This window comes from Lissotriton helveticus, chromosome 9 (assembly GCF_964261635.1).
Source record: "Lissotriton helveticus chromosome 9, aLisHel1.1, whole genome shotgun sequence".
Lineage (NCBI taxonomy): Eukaryota > Metazoa > Chordata > Amphibia > Caudata > Salamandridae > Lissotriton > Lissotriton helveticus.
This window is the reverse complement of record NC_136070.1, coordinates 655,635,530-655,662,617: the sequence shown is the minus strand read 5'-3', so window position 1 is coordinate 655,662,617 and position 27,088 is coordinate 655,635,530. Positions and strand designations below refer to the sequence as shown.

Below are 27,088 nucleotides of genomic sequence, written 5' to 3'. Positions count from 1 at the left end.
AGACTGCAATTGGTGGTGTGTTGCTTCAAAAGGATTCAAATTCTGGTCATTTGCACCCAATAGCGTTCTTTTCTAGGAAGCTTTTGTTAGCTGAGCAGAAATATACTATTGCTGAACGAGAACTTTTAGCAATTAAAGATGTGTTTCAGGAGTGGCGTCATCATCTTTTGGGAGCTAAACATACTATCACAGTATTTTCTGATCATAAAAATTTACAATTTTATTCCACGGTGAAGGCTTGCACTCCCAGGCAGATGAGATGGCTACAGTTTTTTAGTGAATTCGACTTTTTAATTACATATCGACCTGGAAATAAGCAGTTGTTATCTGATACACTTTCACGATTAGTCTGTGAAAAAGATTTTATTTCAGTAAAAGAGCCACCGAGTATTTTGCCTCAAGAGAAAATAGCTGCTGAGATTCATTCTGACAGTTTTCTAGATTCAATTAAAGAAGAATTAAAAACTTATGACATTCATGAGTGGTTATCTAAGAAAGGGAATTATATCAGAGAGGGTTTGTTTTATCACAATTGTAAGTTGTTTATTCCCACAAAAAGTTTACAAGATAAGGTTATGCAATGGAATCATGATTTGGCTATTGCTGCTCATCCTGGCATTAATAAAACTTTGGATTTATGTCAGCGTCATTTTTGGTGGGAAAAAATGGTTCCTGCAATTCAGCAATTTGTGACAGCTTGCCCAGTTTGTTCTAGACAGAAAGCTTTACATGCAGTCCCAATGGATTTACTTCATCCAATGATTATTCCTCCTCAACCTTGGCATACAATCAGTCTAGATTTTAGTACTGATCTTCCCAAATCTAATGGTTTTACTACAGTTCTTGTAGTGGTTGATTTGTTATCAAAGATGGGACATTTTATTCCTTTACACAAAATTCCCACTGCGACGGAGTTTAGTACTGTGTTTTTATCAAACATTGTCAAGCTTCATGGTCTTCCCTCAAAAATAATTTCTGATAGAGGTCCTCAATTTATATCAAAATTCTGGTCACAGCTGAGCAAACAACTGGGTATTGAGTTAGCCTTGTCTTCGTCCTTTCATCCACAGACTGATGGTCAAACGGAAAGGGTTAATCAGCATGTTGAGCAGGGTCTACGATGTTTGTTAACTACTTCTTCTAGTCATTGGGATGAAGTTCTGCCTTGGGCAGAATTTTCTTATAATAATACCACACATTCAGCCTTGGGTTGTTCTCCTTTTTATTTTCTCACGGGTCAACATCCTAGATCACTTCCAGTTCTTTTACCTGAAGAACAACAGTTTATGCCTGCAGTTACTGACAGGTTGACTTCTTTGATTGATATTCAGGAAAAGGCTAGGAAACAGTGGGTCAAAAGTAAGATATCTATGAAAAGAACGGCTGATTCTCATCGTAAATCTTCCCCTTTGTACAAGGAAGGTCAGTTTGTTTGGCTGTCTACAAGAAACATTCAATTGGAAGGTCCCAGAAAGTTGAAACCTAGGTTTATTGGGCCCTTTCAAATTGAGAAAATTCTGAATCCTGTGTCTTTAAAATTAGTTTTGCCTGAAGAGTATGGTATTCATCCTGTTTTTCATGTATCTCTTTTGAAACCCTTTGAACCTTCTACTCGACTTGATAATCCACCACCGCCTGTGGTTATTGGAGATCACGTTGAATATGAGGTTAAATCTATTTTGGATTCAAAAAGAATTCGGGGTACCTTGTTTTATTTGGTTGATTGGAAGGGTTATGATCCTTCTGAACGATCTTGGGAACCAGAAAAGAATGTTCATGCCCCTAGACTTGTTAGGTCTTTTCATGCTTTACATCCAGACAAACCTCGTCCTGTAAGACGACCTTTGGGGGGAGGAACTGTTAGGGGTGTTACAGGTCGTCTTGCCTGACTCTAAGTTATTCTGATTCTGTAAATAAATTAAGAAACTGAAAGCTTAACTTAATGTTGTAAATAGGTTCAGAAATCATTTTTAGAAATATAACTTTTATTTAGTTATTGTAAATAACAGTCTTTTGAATTTGCCTTTGACAATGCTTAGTGATTTTTTGTCCTTAGGAAATGCTCTCTGAATCTCACTGTTCAGATTGTGCGCTCCTTGAGAGTGAGGGAGGCTCGCGCTGAATCTCGTGGTTTGGAGTGTTCATGGTAGAGAGCTTGCGCTGGCTCTCGAGACTGTGTAAAGTCTATAAATAGACTTCCCTTCCAACGGCTCAGCGCTTCGTCTCTCGTTGTCCGTCCTACGAGCGCTTCTGTGATTGAGCCTGCAGTTTGTGTGCGTTGTGGAAGAAGCTCCCCTTATTTCAAACAAAACCCTGAATTCCCAGACATCATCCTTTCCTGACCAGCCCCTCGTTGAGTTCAGTAACTTATAGCTGGCTTATGTGAAACGCGGGTTTCTCAGAAGGGAAAAAGACCCGAGGTTTAATTTCTTTGACAGCCAGCTGAGATATCGGGTTTCACTGTTCTTCCCCTGGAAGACGGTTCCAGTCTGCAGTCTGCCGCGCAGGAAATCTGTGAAGGGACAGTAAGATTTATTACCTAGTTTAAAAGGAACTGAAGTAATTATTGAGCTTCGAGTGGGAAAATTGCTTCTTCTGTTGAACTTGATCTTGGGAATTATTTACAAAAGACGAATGGTTTGTTTGGTCGCAGTTTAAAAAACAAGCCTTGACAAAGACAAAGATACTTTTGTGAAATAACCAGAGAAGCATATTTGAGAGCCAAATAATTATATTAATTGGTGGTGAACTGTTTGATCCGCTTTGGTTAGAAACAAGCCTTGGCAAAGACAAGGATACTTTTGTGTGATAACCTAAAAAGCATATTTGAGAGTCTAATAACTATATAAATTGGTGGAGAACTGTTAAATCCGCTAGTTATAAACAAGCCTTGGTAAATGCTATTTTTCAGACGTGTTATTCTCAGTGAAGCATTTAAAAGGTGTAAATAGGAAACTTAGACAAAAGGTTCTTGTTGGAAAGGTTAATATTTCCAAGAAAGCTTTCTAGGAAAAAGGCCTTAATGTACTACAGTATTTGCACTAGGTTGTTGTTATTACTATCTTCCTACTGCAGATTATCCAAGAGATCATAAGAATTGCAGAAGTCACAGGTATGATTTATTGCATGAAAGTAAGAAGCTTTCTTTACTAAACCAATTAACAACTAACTCATTTTTTAGAAGTAAGGTTTAACCGACTTGTTATGTTCTTTTAAAAAAGGCATCTTGAGTTTGAGACTGTGCAATTCCACTTCTGATAGAGTGTGAACAAGGGCCTCCAAAACTAATGGCCAGTAAAAGGAGAGTTTAATCAATTCATTGAATCTAGTAAGGCTTGTCTGGTGAATAACCAAATGTTTAACTTGATACTACAGTATTGCGTGGAATCAGAGTTACGCACTAATTGAAGATCACGGCCTGGAGCACTCTAGAGAAACAACAGCTGAAGCCAGTGTTTTGTTTACATGTTGTTGGTTTCTCTGTCCACTTCCCCTTTCCCTTGAGGAGAAGTTGACTCGGTCAGAGTTGAAGTCCTGACTGTGTTGGTTGCTTCTTGAGGGAGTTGGGAGTTTGCAGCCTCGAGAGGAAACGTCAGAAGTGACTCACAGGACTTTCTCAACATGATGTCATGTCATGATGTCATGCCTTTTTTGGAGAATTTCCGCCTTGGTAGAATTGTTGATAAGTTTTCACTCCTCCAGGCAGCCCCTGGTGGTATTGTCCGGCCAGGCAGTTATGATGACCTAAAAATCTGCATTTCTAAAGACATCCGTTATGCGACACATATATATATGTTTTTAAAAATATATAATATATATTTAAGGCTTAAACAGCGTTAGTGCCTGGAAAAGATTGCTAGGATCTAAATAATGGGAAAAATTCCAATTTATCCGGTTAGACAATAGACATGCTATACCCCCTCTTGCACGACCTCTCTTAGAGGGAGAGGCTCTACCCTCCAGTACAAAGTAGTCCCTTCCTACCGAAATTTTCTCAGTGCACCACGTCTCTTGGAGACAGATCACGCTGGCCTCTAATGTGTGAAGGAATTGTAATTTTTCAGGATTATTCTTCATACCAGCGGCATTCCAAGATAATATTTTTTAGGTCATTGCTAAAGACGGGGATATATCTCAGAATTTTTTATAGGTTTCCTCGAAAGCACTCCAGGCAACCAATTCCAGTGGAGACTCTCTTCAGCCGCGTTTCTTTTAAGAGAAGAAAGATGGGTATTAATATGTGTCACATAACGGATGTCTTTAGAAATGCAGATTTTTAGGTCATCATAACTGCCTGGCCGGACAATACCACCAGGGGCTGCCTGGAGGAGTGAAAACTTATCAACAATTCTACCAAGGCGGAAATTCTCCAAAAAAGGCATGACATCAATTCCTTTACTTTGAATACCTTCAGACCACTGAAGGATGTGGTTTACAATAAGTTTGGAGTAAAACTTTACCCTTGTTAAAGTCCCAACCTCTGTTTTCAGTTTCGTTACTGTATCTATATCGGAGGTTTGTATTAATTTCAGACCTGCGGTCTCCTGAAAGCATTTGAGAAGCAGGGATCTATTTAATGTACAAACTAAATCAAACAAGGGGGAAAAAATCTAAAATAAGTGTGTCAGTATTTTCCTCTTTAAGAATCTCAGCAGGTCTCTTTGGAGCCCCTTCTCTTCCCAGCGTATCCGAGAATGATTTAGCTAGAGGGTTAAGAGCTGTTAAAACAAGGCCAACTGGTTTCCTCTGTTCCCCTGGGGGATATAATTAAGAGACCACCCCGTTTCAATATTAGGGACACCAGATAAGAGAGGAATAATATTAGTGAGACAATCGATTTGAGTCGATGCTGGGACTACCTCTTGAACTGTGGATGTTAATGTCTCTTCAACAAATTTTACTTCCTGAATCTCATCTTGGGGAGACTTAATTAGAGATGCTTGACAAGGCACTTTTATAGTAGAAATTTCCAGCTGCTCATCAAAGTGGATTTTACTCCGCCTCTTTTTTCCAATTTCCGAATTGGTTTCCTCTTTTTTCCCCCGTTCTTTTTGGAGTTCCCTTTATTGCCCTTTTTTCTCTTTTCTTCTGGGTCCGGTACACCCTCATCTTCATCATTTTTCTGCAGTTTAAAAATGGGGAATAAATCTTTATCTACCCTTGTGTCGGGATCATCCGTAACTTCAATTACTTGATCGAGCTTTGCTACACAATTAGATACGGGGACTCTCAGGGGGGGATTCTAACTTCTTTCTATCAGTACAGTAAAGATCTTCATCCGGTCCTCCTCGGACTAGAACTTGTAGCGCTTTCGAAGACTCTTTCTCTATCAACATGTGTTTCTTCGCTTTGGGCCCTGGAGAACTAGGTCCCAAGTTTGGACTAGATTCCTTCCCCTGCTTATTGTTCACTAGAACCTTCAATATTTGAGTTACTGTTTCCAGAACACAATCTGAACCACCAACAAATTTTTCCAATAGTTTTAAAATAGAAGAGAGTAAATGTTCTAAAGAAGATAGAGAGACAGGTTTATCTAGTCTAATTGATTGAATAGGATCAATACCCTTTATGTTAAGATCAGGACTCATGGAAGTATTTGACTGAGAAATATTAAATAAGGATTTATTAGATGGAGTGCTGCTATATAGTTGAAGTCCAGATGAAACAAGTGCTGCCGGGGTCTTTAAAGGATCAATAATCTTACTAGATTCTTCAACAATGTACCTCCTACAGAGCTCCATATCTAAGTCTGAATAAATAGAATCATTACTTCGGACTTCCCTCGGTAAAGATGAGCCCAAAGCGTCTTTTAAAAGAAATTCACTGGGATTAGAAGGAAGATTATGTACTGTAACACCCACTATTTTGTAACTGGATTCAGATGTACCATAGGGTGGTTGGGCAGCATATATGTTTTTATTACCAAGAACTAGCGGAGAGGGCGCCAACATTTCCAAAGAATTAGATAAACCTTCTCTCTCTTTAATGTGGATTTAACATCCTCTTCCTTATTACCTTGTTCAACTGCACCAATAGAATTTCTGGGCCCCCTCGTTGTGGTGTGGTCCTTAATACCATCGCCTCTTTCGGCAATGTCATCGGACTTAGACCCTACTATGGTAATTGTATTCTTTCCTCTTTCCTATAGGCTGAATAACTGACAGTTTCCTTTTAACTGCATATCATGACCGTCCTTGTTCCGTAAAGGATTTGATTTGGTCTTAGAGCAAGTTCTTCCCACCAACAGTCTCCCCGACCTTAATTTTTGGCAGTCATTTCAGAAATAAGATAGTAAAAAGGCACAAAAAACTCAAGCGGATATTAAGACAATCCGGTATCGGATTTAGCTCCTATGCTAGAGTTCAGAGGCTTGACTACAACTAACAACTAAACAAAGAAATATTTCTTTCGCAATCGCGGATATACTACAGAATACAAAAGTAAATAAAACAAACACTTTTTGAAAAAGAATGGTCCCGGCCCAGCCTACTTCAGCCTCTGAGGGCCTAAGAGGGCCCTCCCTTTGCCCGGGCTTCGCCCGCGCTCGTCCCGAGCGTGTACCGCGAGGCGCGTATGTAGGGCGTGTTTTTATGAGGGGGGGGGCGGGAAGAGTCCCAGGTGCGCTCGGTCTCCGGTGCGCACTGCCGCCTGGGACTCGCAGTCCCACACCCACCTCGGATCGAAGTTCTCTCGGGCAAAATAAACAAGGGTCAGCAATCCCAGAGTTACTGGCAAGTCTCAGCAGTATTATTCACCACCGTCGCTGTACAGTCACCAGTTACGGCTTGCGAGCTTCACATAAGCAGCCAGAAAGATTTCAGTGAGCAATATTAGTTTTCCGAAAAGCAAACGTGCAGACAGCTTGCCTTTACATTTCGTAATAAAGACGTAATCTTTTTTTCACTGTCCCTCTGTTATATGAAGGGATATATTTATGGCTTTCCTTTGTATGCATTTAGGACTTACATTGGATACATTTTTGCCAGCTGTAGCACAGTGCAGCATGTTGCCATCGACTGACTGGCAAGCTCAAGGGGGTGCCCTTTACATGACAGGCTTATAGAGATAAGAGAAAAAAATAATTTACAACAAGGGGTGGTGATGGACAGAGTCTCTGAATTAAGCAGAGTACTCTCACCCAGTCAAGAGATCAGGGCTAGATCCAACACCGTTTTTTAGCTCATTGCACCATCCCAGTTTCAGAACCTGGCTGTATGCAAATTAGTCTGTCCCTGGCCCAGTGCATCATGGGAACAGGGCAGACCAGACTACAAAAGCCAATTCTTACACTGGGAAGGAAACAAGCTTCCGGGGACCGGTTTCTGGCATTTCAGCCGTCTTCGGCCCGGCTTGCTTGAATCCTGATGGTGCAATGAGCAAGGGACTCACATCTGAGTATACCCTTCCACGCTTAGGGTGGACAAAATAATTTACAACAAGGGGTGGTGATGGACAGAGTCTCTGAATTAAGCAGAGTACTCTCACCCAGTCAAGAGATCAGGGCTAGATCCAACACCGTTTTTTAGCTCATTGCACCATCCCAGTTTCAGAACCTGGCTGTATGCAAATTAGTCTGTCCCTGGCCCAGTGCATCATGGGAACAGGGCAGACCAGACTACAAAAGCCAATTCTTACACTGGGAAGGAAACAAGCTTCCGGGGACCGGTTTCTGGCATTTCAGCCGTCTTCGGCCCGGCTTGCTTGAATCCTGATGGTGCAATGAGCAAGGGACTCACATCTGAGTATACCCTTCCACGCTTAGGGTGGACAAAATAATTTACAACAAGGGGTGGTGATGGACAGAGTCTCTGAATTAAGCAGAGTACTCTCACCCAGTCAAGAGATCAGGGCTAGATCCAACACCGTTTTTTAGCTCATTGCACCATCCCAGTTTCAGAACCTGGCTGTATGCAAATTAGTCTGTCCCTGGCCCAGTGCATCATGGGAACAGGGCAGACCAGACTACAAAAGCCAATTCTTACACTGGGAAGGAAACAAGCTTCCGGGGACCGGTTTCTGGCATTTCAGCCGTCTTCGGCCCGGCTTGCTTGAATCCTGATGGTGCAATGAGCAAGGGACTCACATCTGAGTATACCCTTCCACGCTTAGGGTGGACAAAATAATTTACAACAAGGGGTGGTGATGGACAGAGTCTCTGAATTAAGCAGAGTACTCTCACCCAGTCAAGAGATCAGGGCTAGATCCAACACCGTTTTTTAGCTCATTGCACCATCCCAGTTTCAGAACCTGGCTGTATGCAAATTAGTCTGTCCCTGGCCCAGTGCATCATGGGAACAGGGCAGACCAGACTACAAAAGCCAATTCTTACACTGGGAAGGAAACAAGCTTCCGGGGACCGGTTTCTGGCATTTCAGCCGTCTTCGGCCCGGCTTGCTTGAATCCTGATGGTGCAATGAGCAAGGGACTCACATCTGAGTATACCCTTCCACGCTTAGGGTGGACAAAATAATTTACAACAAGGGGTGGTGATGGACAGAGTCTCTGAATTAAGCAGAGTACTCTCACCCAGTCAAGAGATCAGGGCTAGATCCAACACCGTTTTTTAGCTCATTGCACCATCCCAGTTTCAGAACCTGGCTGTATGCAAATTAGTCTGTCCCTGGCCCAGTGCATCATGGGAACAGGGCAGACCAGACTACAAAAGCCAATTCTTACACTGGGAAGGAAACAAGCTTCCGGGGACCGGTTTCTGGCATTTCAGCCGTCTTCGGCCCGGCTTGCTTGAATCCTGATGGTGCAATGAGCAAGGGACTCACATCTGAGTATACCCTTCCACGCTTAGGGTGGACAAAATAATTTACAACAAGGGGTGGTGATGGACAGAGTCTCTGAATTAAGCAGAGTACTCTCACCCAGTCAAGAGATCAGGGCTAGATCCAACACCGTTTTTTAGCTCATTGCACCATCCCAGTTTCAGAACCTGGCTGTATGCAAATTAGTCTGTCCCTGGCCCAGTGCATCATGGGAACAGGGCAGACCAGACTACAAAAGCCAATTCTTACACTGGGAAGGAAACAAGCTTCCGGGGACCGGTTTCTGGCATTTCAGCCGTCTTCGGCCCGGCTTGCTTGAATCCTGATGGTGCAATGAGCAAGGGACTCACATCTGAGTATACCCTTCCACGCTTAGGGTGGACAAAATAATTTACAACAAGGGGTGGTGATGGACAGAGTCTCTGAATTAAGCAGAGTACTCTCACCCAGTCAAGAGATCAGGGCTAGATCCAACACCGTTTTTTAGCTCATTGCACCATCCCAGTTTCAGAACCTGGCTGTATGCAAATTAGTCTGTCCCTGGCCCAGTGCATCATGGGAACAGGGCGGACCAGACTACAAAAGCCAATTCTTACACTGGGAAGGAAACAAGCTTCCGGGGACCGGTTTCTGGCATTTCAGCCGTCTTCGGCCCGGCTTGCTTGAATCCTGATGGTGCAATGAGCAAGGGACTCACATCTGAGTATACCCTTCCACGCTTAGGGTGGACAAAATAATTTACAACAAGGGGTGGTGATGGACAGAGTCTCTGAATTAAGCAGAGTACTCTCACCCAGTCACGAGATCAGGGCTAGATCCAACACCGTTTTTTAGCTCATTGCACCATCCCAGTTTCAGAACCTGGCTGTATGCAAATTAGTCTGTCCCTGGCCCAGTGCATCATGGGAACAGGGCAGACCAGACTACAAAAGCCAATTCTTACACTGGGAAGGAAACAAGCTTCCGGGGACCGGTTTCTGGCATTTCAGCCGTCTTCGGCCCGGCTTGCTTGAATCCTGATGGTGCAATGAGCAAGGGACTCACATCTGAGTATACCCTTCCACGCTTAGGGTGGACAAAATAATTTACAACAAGGGGTGGTGATGGACAGAGTCTCTGAATTAAGCAGAGTACTCTCACCCAGTCAAGAGATCAGGGCTAGATCCAACACCGTTTTTTAGCTCATTGCACCATCCCAGTTTCAGAACCTGGCTGTATGCAAATTAGTCTGTCCCTGGCCCAGTGCATCATGGGAACAGGGCAGACCAGACTACAAAAGCCAATTCTTACACTGGGAAGGAAACAAGCTTCCGGGGACCGGTTTCTGGCATTTCAGCCGTCTTCGGCCCGGCTTGCTTGAATCCTGATGGTGCAATGAGCAAGGGACTCACATCTGAGTATACCCTTCCACGCTTAGGGTGGACAAAATAATTTACAACAAGGGGTGGTGATGGACAGAGTCTCTGAATTAAGCAGAGTACTCTCACCCAGTCAAGAGATCAGGGCTAGATCCAACACCGTTTTTTAGCTCATTGCACCATCCCAGTTTCAGAACCTGGCTGTATGCAAATTAGTCTGTCCCTGGCCCAGTGCAAGAATTGGCTTTTGTAGTTTGGTTTGCCCTGTTCCCATCATGCACTGGGACAGGAACAGACTAATTTGCATACAGCCAGGTTCTGAAACTGGGATGGTGCAATGAGCTAAAAAACGGTGTTGGATCTAGCCCTGATCTCTTGACTGGGTGAGAGTATTCTGCTTAATTCAGAGACTCTGTCCCTCACCACCCCTTGTTGTAAATATAGAGATAAGAGAAGCCTGGCATTTTCAGGGCATAATAACAATGGCCTGATAACTCGGGTGCTTAATGCACTTGAGGGAGAGATTTGTGATTTGTCTAGTCCCAGTGACTCATGATAAATTAGCAGCGAGGGTTAATGTTCCCACTACAAAGAAGAAGTGTAACAGGCAGATTTCGGATTTGTATTTAATGTAGCTAGCTCAGTGGGCTATGAACTGCATCAAAGCACTTCATGAAAACTGCCTACAGGGCATAGATTTAGAACCTTATTGTTTCTTTCTTCAATCTTTCATTATTCTAAGGTTCTTAAAAAAGGGCTTATTTAGGGGAAGTAATACAATTATTTAAGTGAGAACCCCCCCCCAGTCATTGCATTGTGTTATGTTTCACATCCAAAGTTTATGGGGCAGAAATACTAACACTCTGCAACTAATTTGTATCACAAAAGTATTGCAAACTTGTGTTGTTTGGGGTTTACTTTCCAGAGCAAATCCTGAGTTGCGTTGGTAAGTAGCCCTGAAGTAACACTATGCACTGCTTTGTGTCAAGGAGGCATACCATGGATGTTCCCATGTCCCTATCCATGGATTTTGACACTAATTTCTACCTACTGGCTATCGTTGAAAGGGAATTGCATCAATCATGCTCCTCAAGGCAGGTGCAAAGCTGAAGAAAATATTAATTTACATGAGAAACCCTGCAGTGCAGACCTTTAGGAAATTACAGTGAGTACTCTGTTTATAAGCCTGACCATTTCTGCGGTATTTTGGCAACATTTCTGGAGGTTTGTTGGTGGAAGAATAGCTCAGCGGACTGAATCCTCTCTGTGTAAAAGGTATGTAGCCGCAATTGCAAACTCTCTACATCTCACTCATCCTACTACTATAATTAAATCCACAGACGGCAATTTGGTTTGTGCTGTGTGCTGTGTACTCGACGTACATGATTAGTGCATATAAAACTACACTAATATTATTGGTGGTGTGCATTATATACATCCCAATAGTATTTAGTGTATATCAAACCACTTTATCGTAATTATCGGAACTTTTTGTATGTCTGTGTTACACAAATCAGTGAACAAAACACAGAGGAAGGAGATCCTGCACACATGCACCTATGTGCATACAATTGGGCTTGTGATGTTATGATAACTGTTCCGGAGCCAATGATGAGTGTGCAAGGCCATTTGAGGTTATAATTGGGAATGAGGCAGCAGTACCATTTCAGCAATCTATTAGTAGTATGGCATGGGTAGATCATTTTTCAGCCCTTCATGACTGCATATGCTCTGAGCCCATGTCCCATAGTTTTCAAGGGGATGATCGACTCGCAATCACATGGGAAGAAGAGATTAAATTGTATCCCTGTCCTCGGGCAAGGCCCCTGGCGCGAGTGGGGTTCCAGGTGACCTACTGAAATCTTTAATTGAACTGTGGGTTCCTATTCTTACTATACACATTAATGCAGCTATCTGGGGACCCTTACCAGAAGCTTGGCGACAGTCAGTAATAATCCAAGTATACAAAAAAAGGAGACAGAAGTGATCCAGCCTGTTATAGGCCAATTTCTCTTGTAGAAGTGGAGGTTAAAATAATAGGGAGCATTATCCTGGAGACAGTGATCAGCTGGGCCAATGGGAATAATATTTTGTCCGACCTTCAATATGGATTTAGACCCAGAAGAGGTACAGTGGAGCAAAATTTGAATTGGTATTTATTGATCCCCAAATACAGAGTGGCTAGGAAGGGAGTGGTACACCTGGCCTTCATGGACCTCAGCTCAGCCTTTGATAAGGTTAATCGTGATAGGCTTTGGGCAGAGCTGGGGCCCTTGGGGGTCGAACCAGCTCTTGTTATTTTTATGAGAGACATCCATGCAGACCTGACACGGGTAGTCAGATATTGAATTAATGGAGAGTGCACCCAACCTTTTAACTTAAACAGATGTGTGTGACAGTGATGTATCCTTGCTCCATTTTTATTCATCATGTATATTAATCGTTTGGAGGAGGTGTTTTCCAATGGCCGTCTAGATGTCTCCAGATTTAATGGCAGGCCAATCCCCATGCCTTTATATGTTGATGATGCATTTTTAATTGCTCGTACAGCTAGAAGTCCTCAGCAGCTTTTAGATTTATTAATCTCTTTTATGGCCAATTTGGACCTGTCCACATATTTAAAAAAGTCTCATTTTACGGTGATTGGTTCTAAGAATATGAAAAGTACCAGACTTTAAGCCCAGGGTCAGACCCTGGGCAGTGTTGCAAACTTCTCCTATTTGGGGATTTTATTAAACTGAAGTCTCAGTTGACAATCTGAGATAAAAAAAATGTAGGCTGCCTCAAAAAGGTATTTCTGGCCTGAATACCTTTGCCAATTGCCTTGGGCATAGGCATATAAAAGTAATGTTGGATGTATATAAGGCCAAATGTATACCCATGGCAACATTTGGAAGCGATATTTTGGGCTATGCATCCTTTGACAATATTCAGGTTACGAAATATAGGCTCTTGAGGGGTCTTTTAGCTGTTGGACGTAGTACTCCGGCCGAAATTGTACATGATGAATTTGGCATGAAATTTATTTCTGATATTATTCGTTCACGCCCGCTGTTACTCTGGTGTTCAGTTTCGTGCAAGGAGGAGTGGGAACTAAATAGATCAATCCTTCTGGACGGTTTATCCCTGGACTATGCACTGCAGATTCCATGGCTTCAGTATATTAAGTTGACTTTCAACAATTTAAGAAGACCACGCCTTTTATCAGAGCCTGATGGAATTAGTAAAAAAATATATTTGCATGGGTTAAAAAGGCGTTTTTTCCTTACATCGGATGCAGGTCGGGAAGCTTTAGCCTTACCAAGCAGTCTATGAGATCATATGTTATGGTCACATTTGTACAAAGAAATTTAGTCTTACATACTCTTGGAAATGTCCCATCTTCACAAGCGTCTTCTAACTTACTTTGTTTAGACTTAGCACTTTCCATCAGCTTCTGTTCCCAAGTGGGGGTTGGCATAGACCATCTAATTTGCCTCTATGTACATGTGATAATGTATCTATTTGTGATACCATGCATGTAGCGCTTATCTGCCGCAGATTTGTTTCTCTAGTATATTAGGCCGTTGCTGTTGCCCATGGTTTTTGACAGATTAGACCAGCGTTTTTATATTTATTGCTTTTATCCACACCCAAACTGTGTTTGCATGAATCCTGCTTTTTGATAGGAGTTTTTAGGGCCAGTTCTTAGTTTTAATCCTAGGTATACTTGACTCGATAGTTTTTCTTATTTTAAGCTATTTTAAAATGTGTTTTCTTTTTACTATGTGTGGCTCTTTACTACTTGTATCTTTTAATGCATTTTGGTTCACTAATTGATTGTATACTTATATTATTTTTGGAAAAAAATCAAATAACGTTTTGGTGATGATGGTATCATTGTAAAGTTATTCACATGAAATATTACAATCGCCAGTATTGGGCTTCACGAAATAGCCATGTCTGTTGAAGCCCCACAGTACCAGGGGTAGAGGATTGGGACATATTGCATCCATAGGCCTGAATGACACCATGGGTTGGCACCCAGTTAAACCTTCAATAGTTACCTTCTGCCTGTTGAGAGGCTAGAAGAAGGGTAAGGACCGGAAAATCTAGGAAGTTAATTGGATTCTTAAAACCCTGTAGACATACCGTTTTCACTTCTGACTTCATGACCACAGAGACTACTGGTAGCCATGGCTGTGCCAGTGGTACCAAAGAGAAACCTAAAGGTAGCATTGTTAAACTAGCTGCTCCTAATTGTTTTGTCATCAGTGATGTTGTAACATTTAAGGTGTTTCATGCATCTACTTTACATGTCTGAACTTTCAAGTGAATGTTGCTCAATTCCAAATGGCTCCTATTACACTTGCCTTCTGATACATCAGGCCTGGTCTGCATTCTGACATAGTCCCAGGTCACCATCGGGCTTCCATTGTTTATGAAGATCCCCACAGTGGTACATCAGTAAATCCTCCCCTCCACCAAAACGAATTTGAAAAGCTCCTTTGAATGGCCACCATTACACGTGTACCTGGCCAACTGTGAGCACTCCATAGGACTGCCTTGTATGTATATGAAGGCCTGATTAAATCCCCAGGCATCAGTTGTGCTGCACTAATACACCGAATGCTCTCCAGATAGAGGTGCATAAAAGCATAGAGTTACCCAACACAAATGCACAAATTGATACAGATGTTTCCAATAACGGTTGTCGCTCCCCACATTCTTATCTTATCACTCTCCTTTGGAGGTTCTGTTACGGTCCCCTCAGACCTATGCTTTTTTCAAAGTCCCACAAAGGATTTTATATCAGCTTTCACGATTTTACAATGGCAGCAATAACTTTACCTGTAGGAGGGTGTTGTGGAAGTTCAGAAACTCCGGCGGGGATTGTAGGATGAGATCCAGGGCAACACGCTGCTGCTCGTGGATGATACAGAGGCTCAGATACCTGTGGAGAGAGACATGATAGGCTGAGAGAGCTGTGATGGAGGAGCACAGTCTGGAGGGTTGAGGGGTGGGATTTGGAATGGGATGGGAGCTCTTGAACCATTGTGAGTGGGGTTCACAGGAGTAAGGAAACTACTAATGTCCCCACCTAAGCTGTTTTTTGGATCCAGCCAAAAACAAATGGCCCCGAAGAGGTTCTGAGCTGCCGCACTGCGCAGTGTGGACCCTTCTGAATGTGTTGGTAGCCGAGCTAAAGAATAAGCAAAAAATACAATAAGGAAATAGTAAAAATGACCTTGCTGCTGCAGGCTCCATTAAAGTTGATAAGGGACGAGGGAAGGGCCCAAGTGATCTAAGGTGATGAGATGGAAAAAAATAGAATTGTAGCTGTTTTGGAAGCGGCAGTAGAGTTCAAGTTCGTGTGGGAACAGGAAAGAGAAAATGGTTAGGAAGGAGGACAAGCATTCTGCTGGCAGACATTTTGTCAGCTGGTATGCAGCACGCAGGAGCACAGCTGGGCATGGCACGAGAGACTATGAGCATCTTGTCTACTGGCAGCAGTGCAGACATGATCGTGGGGACAACCAGAAGTAAGTTCAACAAACAAGTCTGAAGGGAGGGTGGAGGCACGAGGCTGTAGACAAACCCTATTGAGACATACAGGCTAGGTCAGAAGACAGAAGAACATGTGAAAAAATAATGGATATGGGAATGAGGGCTGAGCAACTGGTGCAGGAGAGTGCAAAATACTGCAAGAAGCAAAACATGGGAATCGCCAAATCCTTAAGGTCTCACCAAACGGCTACAACTAAAGAAAAATTGGGAAATTAAACTTGTTGAACATTTTAAAATTGCTAAGCCATAGGAAGAAGGGTGATGAGGGTTTCGAGGAGCAGAAAAAGGAAGCTAGCACGAAGCATGAGAACGGCAATGACAACAGAGAACTGACTGTGGGGTTTTGGTATATGCCAGGGTGTACTGGGAACACTTCCCTGAAGGCTATGCTCCAAATGTTTACATCTGAAAGGGACAGGTTACCTTCCATTTGCCAGCACAATTACACTAAGATGAAACTTGTGTGGCTATTGGAGAGCTCTGTTTGAACCTTTTGCAGGAATGAATGGCATTCGAAGACCCACAGCCACCCGGCTCAGCACCATCCTTTCCCTGGTCCCCACCAAGATGGTAACAAGTCATTCATCTGCTTGAGGGAAAAGACTAAGTCAATTCAAGTAAGAATGCAGTAAACGTCGTAGTAGCCATCCGGTTATCCAGTTCTTAAGGAAGGGGCCAAAAGCGGGGGCAGTGCTTCACATGACGTCAAGAGTTGCCAGGGCTGAATACAACGTCAGTCCACACAAAACAATATCCACTGTACTGGGGACTTCACTCCTATTTTAAATACAAACATATGTGGGTATAGCCAGAATTAGGTCTCACGGATACTGCGTCTGTTGGTGTGGGTGATGCGGTCTGCCCTCCCACCTCAGTGAGTTGCCCGCTTTTGAAGGTCTAATTTTTTGTAGAGCGCTCCCACCATAAATGAAGGCTGTTTCTAAGCAGTCTAAAAGCTTGCAGATGAGAGACTAAAGGCAGGCAGAGGTCTCTTCCCAGGGTCCTGTGACAGTAGGTTGTTAAAAAGACGTATTCCTGGTGGGTACTCTGTCTCAGGGTCTAACGTAATATTTCATTCCAATTGAATAATAAACAAGTTATTCCCTGTGTACACTCCACCAAACAAGAATATAGAAAGCAAACGTACTGGTGCTGCATGCTTTTAAATGTACATTTGTTGAGTGCTTTATTGCTCATGGCGCGGCATAATTGTGCAATATTATTATTAAAAATACATATTTTGCTGATTTTGGTTATTCTTTGTCCAATAGTACTATATTGCAAGCAACACATTCCATCACACTTGTATTAGGCCCAGTTCTTCATTTGTAAAAAATAAGTGCCAGGGTCCTCGTCAGGGGACCACCGTAACTTGCGCTACCCATTGCCACTGCCAGCACTGCCAATGACAGTACTTACAGAACCACTAGCCATCACACTTCTACAAGTGTGGCCATCCAGACCGTTTGAGGTCCCCAAAACTATAAGAATGGCTTTGGCAGCAGGTTTTAGTTGTTTTTAATGTATATTGAATTAATAAACAACTGTTGTTTTGCTTATCTCTAAATTACACAAACATCGCCACCATGTGGCAGCTGTCATAAGTGCCAGTATTGACAATAAAGTGCTGGTGCCGAGTCTGGAAACCACCAGCTCAAATTAAGCACTGATTGGCCACAACTTTAAGTACGCCACAACTCTTCAAGAGGATTCCTACTGATACCTCTTAGGGCACGCACGTTTTATAACCCAATCCCACCTATTTCATCCCACTTAAGGCACTGAGGGCAGGGAGACATATCTAGCAGAAATGCAAGGGAATACAAGACTGAAAAATTAATGAGTGCTGCGAAGTTGTTTTTAGTGAGTAATTTCACAGTACAGGAAAAGAGCCAAGAAATTGGAGATGTGTTTTAAGATGGATTTCCACATTAACTTTAAGGCACCCAGAAAAAGGCAATAAGTGGAGAATTCGAAAGAGCTGAATGGACGATTGGAAGGGCTAAAAAGGATGGCCTATTTAAAAATTGAATATTTCATTATCAGGGCAGTTTCTGAAAAGGGAGACGATTAATTTTGACCATGACGTGCTTTCCTAGTTGGTGCACCAACCAATATAATGAACTTTGTAGTTTAAGATGGACTGTGCAGTAGTTTGTTCGATTATTGATGGAGACATTGGTTTGGTGTGCATTAAAGTGATTGCGATAAGGTAGCCAAATGTGAAATTAAGAAGAAAATCCAGCTGTTCTGTCTCCCATAATTAGCTGAAGGTTCAATAGACAGTTCACCGTTCTTAGGGACAGAACTACACTCAGTGGCGAAACAAAGTTTCTAAAGAAAAGCCAAGCATCTTCTAGGACATTTTGGATGCCAGCAGTCACGCCTAGTTGCACCGGTCAATCACATTGGCAGGTCAATGCGATGGGCTAATAATCCCTACCATAGGGTCTCAGACAAAGACAGCAGCTAATTGGAGTTTGGAAAGAGTTTCTGAATAGCTGCTGCCCCCCAATTAGGGCAGAGGAGCGTTTCCCCCCCTGCTGTCAGTGCAGTGCAGCAAAAATGAAAATAAAACGGTAATAAAATGAATTACCGTTTTATTTTTCATTGCTCCCAGCCCGAGCAGTATTTGGGGGCGGGACTTCTACTGACTGACAGCAGGAGAGTGGTGCTCACTCCAACAGTTTACACTGCACAAGTCACCTTGACCGGACGTCTTGCGACGGCCAGCCTGACTTGCACAGTGTAAATCTCTCCACCTAGCTGTCTCAGACAGCTGGGTGCAGAGCAGGCACAGGCCTCCTTTTCCTGCTGGAGCGTCGAGGCAACCTGCTCCAGTCAATCCTGGCGCTGCTGTCATGCTACTTCTTTGCAGCATGAAAGCAGCAATAGGATTTGCAGAAAGGGGTTGCCTGAGGCTCCATGAGGTGTGCCTTCAAGCTGACTGCAGAAGAAAGAAGTAAATGCGGATTGAAATCCGGGTAAGTAAATTTTTTTTTATTATCCCTTTGCTCCTTTAAATCCCCCCCCCATCCCCCCTTGGGTTTGTCTGTTGCCCCTCCAGTGTTGTGGGTCACGGCCCGCCGCTGTTTTTTAAACAAGGCTGATGGACTGTCTATGTACCTTCGAGGTGACGGCACACATTGGTCAATACAGGTATATCTGGATGCCTTAAGGTGCACATGCTATGGTTTGCAGTGAGTGGGCTACAAGTGTTCTTAAGCACCATCAGCAGAAAGAAAATTATTAAAACTATAGTCTTAATAAACATTTTCATAATTGTGATGCATTTCCGCCTCCCTGCCTCCCCGCCTCCCCCCCTATTAACAGAAAAATAATCTTCCCAACCGGTCAACCAGATATTATGCTTAGTGAACTGGCAATATGCCAGGTATGAAAATTGCTCTGAATATCAAGGGCGTTTTTATTATCGTGCATGTTGAATAATATAATTTTCAGAGCGAATCCCATTGACACAGTAACAGAGGCTACGTTGTCCATTGCCCGCAGCATAGTTTCCATGGACTGGGATGAAGGAAAAAGTTGTGACTAGAATGAAAGAAGCACTGTATACACAATGTAATGGGTGGAATGCTTGAATTAATCTCAGTCACTGGTAATTACTCGGGCTATATCCCAGTCCATCATTATTTTGCACACCATGCCACTTCAGTTTGGACCCATCTTTGTGGAAAATCAGTCTTGACCTTGCTCCAATGGGAACAGTCCAGGCCGAATTGCCAGGTAAGATTCTCCATAAACCAGAGCACAAGCAACCTAGGAACTATTTCGCCTTGATTAGGGCTCATCAGCAAGGTAAAGCTTGGTTGCAGTAATACAGCGTTGCCTGGGCATACCCATTCCACTTGGGGGTGACACAGTTAAGTGTACAAAAAGTGATGGAGAGAATGTTTGAATTAATATCAGCCACTTGCAATTACTTGGAGCCGCATCCCAGTCCATCATTATTTTGCACCGCATGCTGCCTCAGTTTGGACCCAGCCACATGCAGAAAGGCAAATCTTGCTGCTTAATATGTCAGTATTCTCAGGAATCCATTTTTTACTTATATTGTGTGAGTGATAAGTAAGCCTGAAATTGGCATGAACCTCCCAGCTTACATTATGAATTGAAGGATTCCTCCAAAGCATTCCTGATGACCTTTGAAATGGCCCAGACTCTAGGGTGTAGGGCATAGGCGACAGATGGCCTCTTAGAAGAGCAGGTACAATCTTACTCTCTTCCTGATCCATTCTTCTGCAGAAGTGCTACCACTAACAGGTTGTGTGGTAACCGAGCAAGGAAGTCTCTCAGCCAATTTCCAGCCCCCACCCCTTCGTCCTGTAGAGGACAAAGATGGTGGCTTGGTCAGCATGCATTGAAACGTGAAAAAGAAACAAAGAAAGGCCAGTGAGTCAGGCACCGCAAGGTATCTTAATGGTAAATTCAGTGGGGAGACCTATAGTAAAGTTTAAATCATCTAAAGACAAGGAGTGGCACTGTGTCGATAGATGAGACCGATGGATGGAGATGGTAACATGGGTCAATTTAAGAAGAGATTGTTGGTGTAGACAGGCATCAGAGTTCTTCATTTATGTAGGTGCCTTACGTGACTTGTAGTATTTTTTATTTTATATTGGAATTTAAAGTATTACAAGTACCAGAATGCAAAGCAAAATCTGTACTGGGGTGGGCAGCTACTCATGCATGAACCTAGGATTCTTACAAATGTCAGGAATGCCATCCTCATGACATAGGACCAAGGGACAGCATTGAGATGTGAACTGCCTTAAGTTATGTGCCTTATATAATAGCAAACCCTTCCTACACTAACTGGGCTCTTGATTAGTCTGTTCTCAGCTATCACAGGCTCAAATCAAGCACCTGCACAGATGACACTCCTGCCTTGTCTACCATATCCTGAAGTCAGGCAGTAATCTGGTGAAATAACTGTAAGAAAAATGTTTCACAAATCATTACCAAATGTCTTCTCTGGCACAAAAAAAGCTGCAAGAGACATAAACAATAATTAATGGGAGGTTTGCTTATTACTGGGGCACCTACCAGTGCTTGCAATTACCAGAGACTTAGCAACTGTTTGGAGCAGAACAAATGTCTAGTAAGCCAATAAATAGACATTGTTTACATTCCACACAATTACTGTTCAGGCTTTAATAAGGATGAGGCCATGTGAACTATTTCTTTGCCAGGGCCACAAATCATAGAAGTGGCCTGGACATATCCTAATAAAAACCCTAAAGTATCATGAGAGGAGCCTGAGAGCAGCACTGAGCTAACAGCACTCTGCAGGGTGGGGTTTGCTCAGTACGGTTAAGGACACACAAGTCACAACCTCAAAATTACCGTTCAGACGATGCTTTAAGTGGGAAGAAAAAGGTGGTGGGACCCTAAATGGGTGTGGCTTGAGAAGTCTTTACGCGAGTTGTGGCCTGTGTAATTAACAAGTGAAAGAGCATTCTGTGTTTGACACACTTACAAAAGGGGTCATATTGGACAAAGCATCAAAATCAGCATTGTATTTTATTTAAAAGTATATAACATCTTTCTCGAGGGTCAGAAGCAATAAAAACAACTTAACACAGTAAGTTTAAAAGTAAGTGGCAATACACTGTCATTTAGTCCCTGAACCACAAAAGGGACTTCTGGTGACATTGAGTTGCAGCACTAGCATGTGACAGGCAGGAAAGTGTTTTTTTCTTCAGCCAATGATGGACAAAAATAGAGGGACCATGCGACCCTGGTTAAATTTAATGTGTTTTAATTTGCCTCAGTCCTGTCCTGGTAGCCCCATTGTTTTAATGCTACACAATATGTAAAATTCGCATTATGTGAATATTGCGAGATTTGGCAGGCATAACACTTCACATAATGTTTGAGTGTAAGAGACTGGTTCACATAGAGATTCTTTCTCTGCAAACTAGTTTCCTACTGGTATGTCATGTGACTTTTGCATGTGACGTACAACCTTCCATACAATTATAACACTGGATACAGGCAACTGTATTTCGCAAACATTTGCATACATTTGCAACATTGTAGTGAATAACATTGCTATATTGCCCAATACTAGAAAAGTGGTGGGACTGGCTGAAGATGTCACACATGATGTGGTAGCAATGAAGCGGCTATGACACTTTTGTGTGGAGAACTCAGAGATCTCTCCTCAGCAACAAAATAAGAACACCCTTAGTGTGAAATTGAAGATGAGTACTGCTTGGATTACTGTCAAAATGTGATCTTCTTAGAAGTTGCAAGGCTCCACGTTTCCCTGAGAGCTCAGGCCTATAGAAGTCCAAAGATATCAGTTTCAGAAAGACTCCTCTGCCGGGGTGTTAGGAGACACCACTGCACTCTATGATGCCAGGGTGGCATGTCTGTTACGCTATTAATCATACTCACATGCAATAGATGCAAGTGAATTTATTGTACATGAGGAGTACATTGGCTAACTAGTAATCACCTAACGCTTAACCTGCATAAAACTGAATTCCTTATGATTTCCCCCCTGAAAAGCGCAACGAATATCTTGGAATGGACCAAGCAGATCACGGCGCTAAACTGTACTCCGAGGCTTGTTGATTCAACCAAATCCCTTTGAATTATGCTAGACAAAAACCTGAACAGGCTAACACATTAGCACGATGGCAAAAAACGCCCCTTTCCATTTAAGCTACCTCAGAAAACTTAAACCTTTCATAAACAACTCAGATCTGAAAACAGCAGTCCTGTCATCATATCGAGGATCGAGTACGGTGGCACAACTCTAGCTAGGTTACCCAAGATTTCAACAGCACCACTAAAAGCTTGTCTCCATGCAGCCACAAGACTTATAACTGGTTACAGAAAATTCTACCAAATCACCCCTCACCAGAAAGCGCTCAACTAGCTGCCTTACAAAGAGAGAATACAACAAATAATGGCATGTTTCACTCACAAAACGATACACTATAAAACACCAATGTACCTAGCGCAGAAAACCACACTAGCAGGAGGATGCAGAGTTTCCCCGGAGTCATGGAGATCTATTACTGAAACCAGCCCGTTTCCGAAAGAAAAAAAACTTATGACCGAGTTTTCTCTGGTGCAGCACCAAGAATTTGGAATGCTCTCCCCCCCGAACATTATAAGAATTCCGTCCATTTCTGCTTTCAAAAATACAGCCAAAATCCTTTTTTATGAGCAAATTCCTTCTATAATTTCAGCAGGCTAGACATTATCAGATGACCTTATTGTTCACACACAGGCTACCAGACATCGACCCCTAACCATCATTTTGGACTGGCATATAGGAGTGTTATAGCATAAATGTTTTTGTCTCAAATCAATGTATAATTACTTAGGATCTGGTAGCATAACTGATTCTAGCAACCTGCTGTACGATGATTATTTTGACAAATTTTGCATGTAAATCGTGTTGTACTAAGTTGAAAGATATGTAAATGTAATGCGCTCCGATACCCTATTTTGGGTCATGTTCGCGCTATATAAAACACCAAATAAACTAAATTATGACAGCCAGCACAGTCTGGGTCCTCCAAGCATCTAGCCACCCGTGGATGAAACCTAAAGTCAACGTACTCAGGATTCCATTCCAACTATTCTAACCCATTACATAAACCCACAACAAATCTCCCTCTTTATAGACAAAAAAATCATAATTACAATTTGAAAATTATGGAAAGAGAAACGATCTGAAAATCACAAAGTATGACAAAGAATTCACCTTGAAAAACCACAGGTATTCTATTTATTATGAACAAAATATTCACCTTACCACGCGTGTTGGAATTTGCTACTTATAGAGCAACTAGTTCCAAGCCCATTATCCCCTTAACAATTAAAGGAATCTGCCACAACATTAGTTGCATCCTCTGTAGCACCCTGTGTTTCCCAATTGATATCAACCAGTTCACACCTGTCCCCTGATTAAGCAAGGATTCAAGAAAACAAAACTTGCTTGGAGAATTCCTTCATTTATTTTTCACTAACCATTAAAAGCTGTAGAATGAGACGAAAACAAATATATACCAGACACTGACACGAGAAAAGCTTAACGCATGCTTAATTTACGTAGAATAAATGCAACGCGACTAAAACTTGCTTTAACTTGGAAAAATGCTTTGCGCATGTGCAAACCTGAATTACGTAAAAGTAACATGACTAACTCGTTTAAGAGGGAAAACTCTCACGCATGCGCAAGAAGGACTAACATGTAACTCTGGGCGAAGTACTATGCTACGCTTGCGTAGTTTGCCAAGTTTGCACTACTTCGCACTATGCGCATTGCACGTAGCACAGTGCAAACATGCGTCATTTTTTGCTTGCTCGCGGTCCTCAGCGTCAAGTTGAAGACCGCGAGCGAGCAAAATGACATCCCGGTGAGACTTTTTTCTTGTTCGCGATCAGCAACATCAAGTGAGCGTGGAAAATAAACCTCCCGGCGAGATTCTCAATGCGGGGAGGTCAGGTTTCTCATTGCGAGTAGTCGCGTGTGCTCGCAACCGCTCACGATGAGAAACTACCAGTCCGCGTTGAGAAAGCTGCCGCTCGAGTAGAAATCTACTCAAGCGGCAGAAAACAACCGCTTGCACTGTGCAAAATGTGGTTTGCACTGATTGCACAGGGCGGACTAGCATCCGGCACTGTGCAATCAGTGTGAACAGCATTTTCCACAGTGCACTACACAGTTCTCGTAGCTCGCATAGTGCGAAGTGCACTTCGCGTAGCTACGCGTAGCGCTACTACGCGAACTATGCCCAGGGTAACAAACATGCAGTCTTGAGGCACCGCATGCCCGGCATCTGCTTGCTTGAACTCAAAGGAAAGCTGCTATTGTTAATGCTTTTGCTCAAGGGAATATTAATAACATGGGATAGAGTAGAAGTGGGTGGTGAACAGTGAAACTATATATTTGAGAAATGAATACCTATTTGTGATTCCTTTATTAATAGTGTGCATTTGGGACTACTTTCGTACATGACCGAAATGAAAATGGCGACGGATAAAATAGAGCAGTGCTTGCTCAGTAAATTCATGATGTGACCCGATGACCGAAAGAGTTGAATGACTGCCAAAGAACAAGGACAGAAGTCGTGAGAAAAGTAAGACGTGTATCCCTCTTCATTGGAGCCTGTATTAAATGTTAATAAGTATTGCAACAATACATGTATGAGAATTAACCCTTTAAGTGCGCCCGTCGGTCAAAGGCCGTTGCAAGCACTACCTCGGTAATGTTGCGTGCGTCCTTTGGCTGGCGCAGCCCCGCCCACTCAATGGAAGGCCCACACTGCTGCGGAATTGCCGCCGCGGTTAAGGCGTTAAAGTAGTGAATGAGCTAAAGGGGAGGGGTTTGCAGAACAAAAAGAACATTAATAAAAACGAATATGTCAGCATGATGTGATGAAAACTCCCCTAGCCCCGTCCAATCATATTCCGTACTTCATCAATATTTGCAACTTAAGTTAGACATCATCAATGCTGAGAGAGAGAGAGTAAGAGGCGAGAGCTGCTAGAAGAAAAGAAGAGAGAGCAGACTGGGAAGATTCAGATCCAAATGACAGCCTGATTAGATCCGAAGATTCCGGAGGAACATCGAGGAGGGAGAGAGTGTAAGAGAGGGATGCGGCCTGGTGCAACGGGTTTATAGAGAAGTCTAGTAAGTATCTGTCCTATCCTGATCTTGTCCTATAGTCCTGGTCTCCTGACCCTAATTCAGGAGACCCTTACCAGTCCTTTGGCCAGAGGGGTGGTTTTCAGTATTTCATTAAGTAATTATCGTTCTGTCTCAAATTTGCATAATGCTTTGCAAATATATTTTATTATATGTCCTTTTGTCTCTACATCTATCCACTCTTTTTGCCTTTAATTTTGTTGAATGAATCCTGTGTTAATGAATGTTCTTGCTAAATGAATTTTTCTCTCCCTTGATAAGAATGATGGAGTTTGCACTGTGAATCTGTAGTGTAAGCGATCAATTTATGACTGAAATCTTATATAAAGCTTATGAATCTTGCCCAGAGTCTGTGGTTATTTCACTGAGATCTGTGGATTAGTTAAATAGTTGTTAATATCAACTAACTCAACTAATGGTCCATCGACCAGAGGAAAGAGTGTTGATTTGTGAAGATTAGTTAGGCATTGAATGGTTGATTTAAACTGATTTCTGGTTACAGGGAATTAACTAATCAGAACTTAATTGAATTATAAAAACCTTGATTCCCAGCGGATTTGGCCAGGGAGTGTGATATGGGCCCCATTGAAATACTTGGTTTGGTGAATAGTTCAACCTTGGCCTTCCGCTGGATCACCCCTACTCCACAGCCTCAACCGTTTCATCATTTAACCATCTGAAATAATCTCAGTTGCCCTTCTTATTATAGTTCATCCAAGTATCATTTAGTCCAACAGCTACCCTGTTGAGGTTTCAAACCATACCATCTCTCAATCTCACAGAATTTTCTAAAATGATCACTACTTCATCAGGGTCAGAAAATTTACGCTCATGCAAACCCAACCATGATCCTTGATTTTTGTAGGCTTGACACTGTGTTTTGAGTCGGATGGAACTTTACACTCATCTCTTCCAAGGACCACTGTTCCACAAATTTGCAGAACAAATAACCAGGATTGTACTTTGAACTTGGTTTACTCCCTCTGACAGTCACAAACAGAGTTAGACATGTAGCCTCATTAATTGTGACACGACAAACTGTTCTGCCTATCTGGGTAATACAGTCCTCAATGCTACTATTGGCAGATTGAATCGGTTTTGCTTTATTCCTAGTTTTTTTAAATAACACTTTGCCTTATTAGACATGAATTGTGCCCGATTGTCACTCAAAATAATCACTCGAATACATTAAGAAACAAAAGTTTCGTTTGAAAACTCCAAAATTGAATCCTGATCTGCTTGAACCACTTTAGCTACTGGCCATCTCGAAAACAAATAAATCAGCACAATAATATATTTTTTAAGGACATCTACTGGACCCATGATATCAACAGTAACACACTCCCATCGATACTTTGGAATGGGAGGTCTTAAAGTGTGCTGTGACTTATTCACCATAGAACAATCCCTGCACTCTCTTACAAACCGTTCAACTGTCAGATCAACCCCAGACCAAAACATTTGTTTACTGCAGCTTTTGTTCTAACTACGCCAACATGGCCCTCATGACAGAATACTATGACCATGGTACTTAATCCATCTGCGGGAATAAGTCTGCCACCTCTGAGAACCATACCATTATCTACGGTTAGCTCCAATCTTACCTCACAAAGGGTCTATCTAATAACCCCAGTAAATGCCTCCTTATTAGTTCAGTTATCAATAATAAACAACGTAACCTTCTGTAACACTGTATCTTTCTTGTATTCTACTTC

General features: G+C 42.4%; 1 protein-coding gene across 1 annotated transcript in view; it reads right to left on the bottom strand.

The window, feature by feature from the left end:
- LOC144781759 (NF-kappa-B inhibitor epsilon-like) overlaps nt 1-27,088 on the bottom strand; it is a 123,173-nt gene that overhangs the window by 70,693 nt on the left and 25,392 nt on the right. The window contains exon 2 of the mRNA XM_078660746.1: nt 14,963-15,065. Coding sequence (XP_078516872.1) covers nt 14,963-15,065 — 103 coding nt within the window. The remainder of the gene's footprint in view (nt 1-14,962; nt 15,066-27,088) is intronic.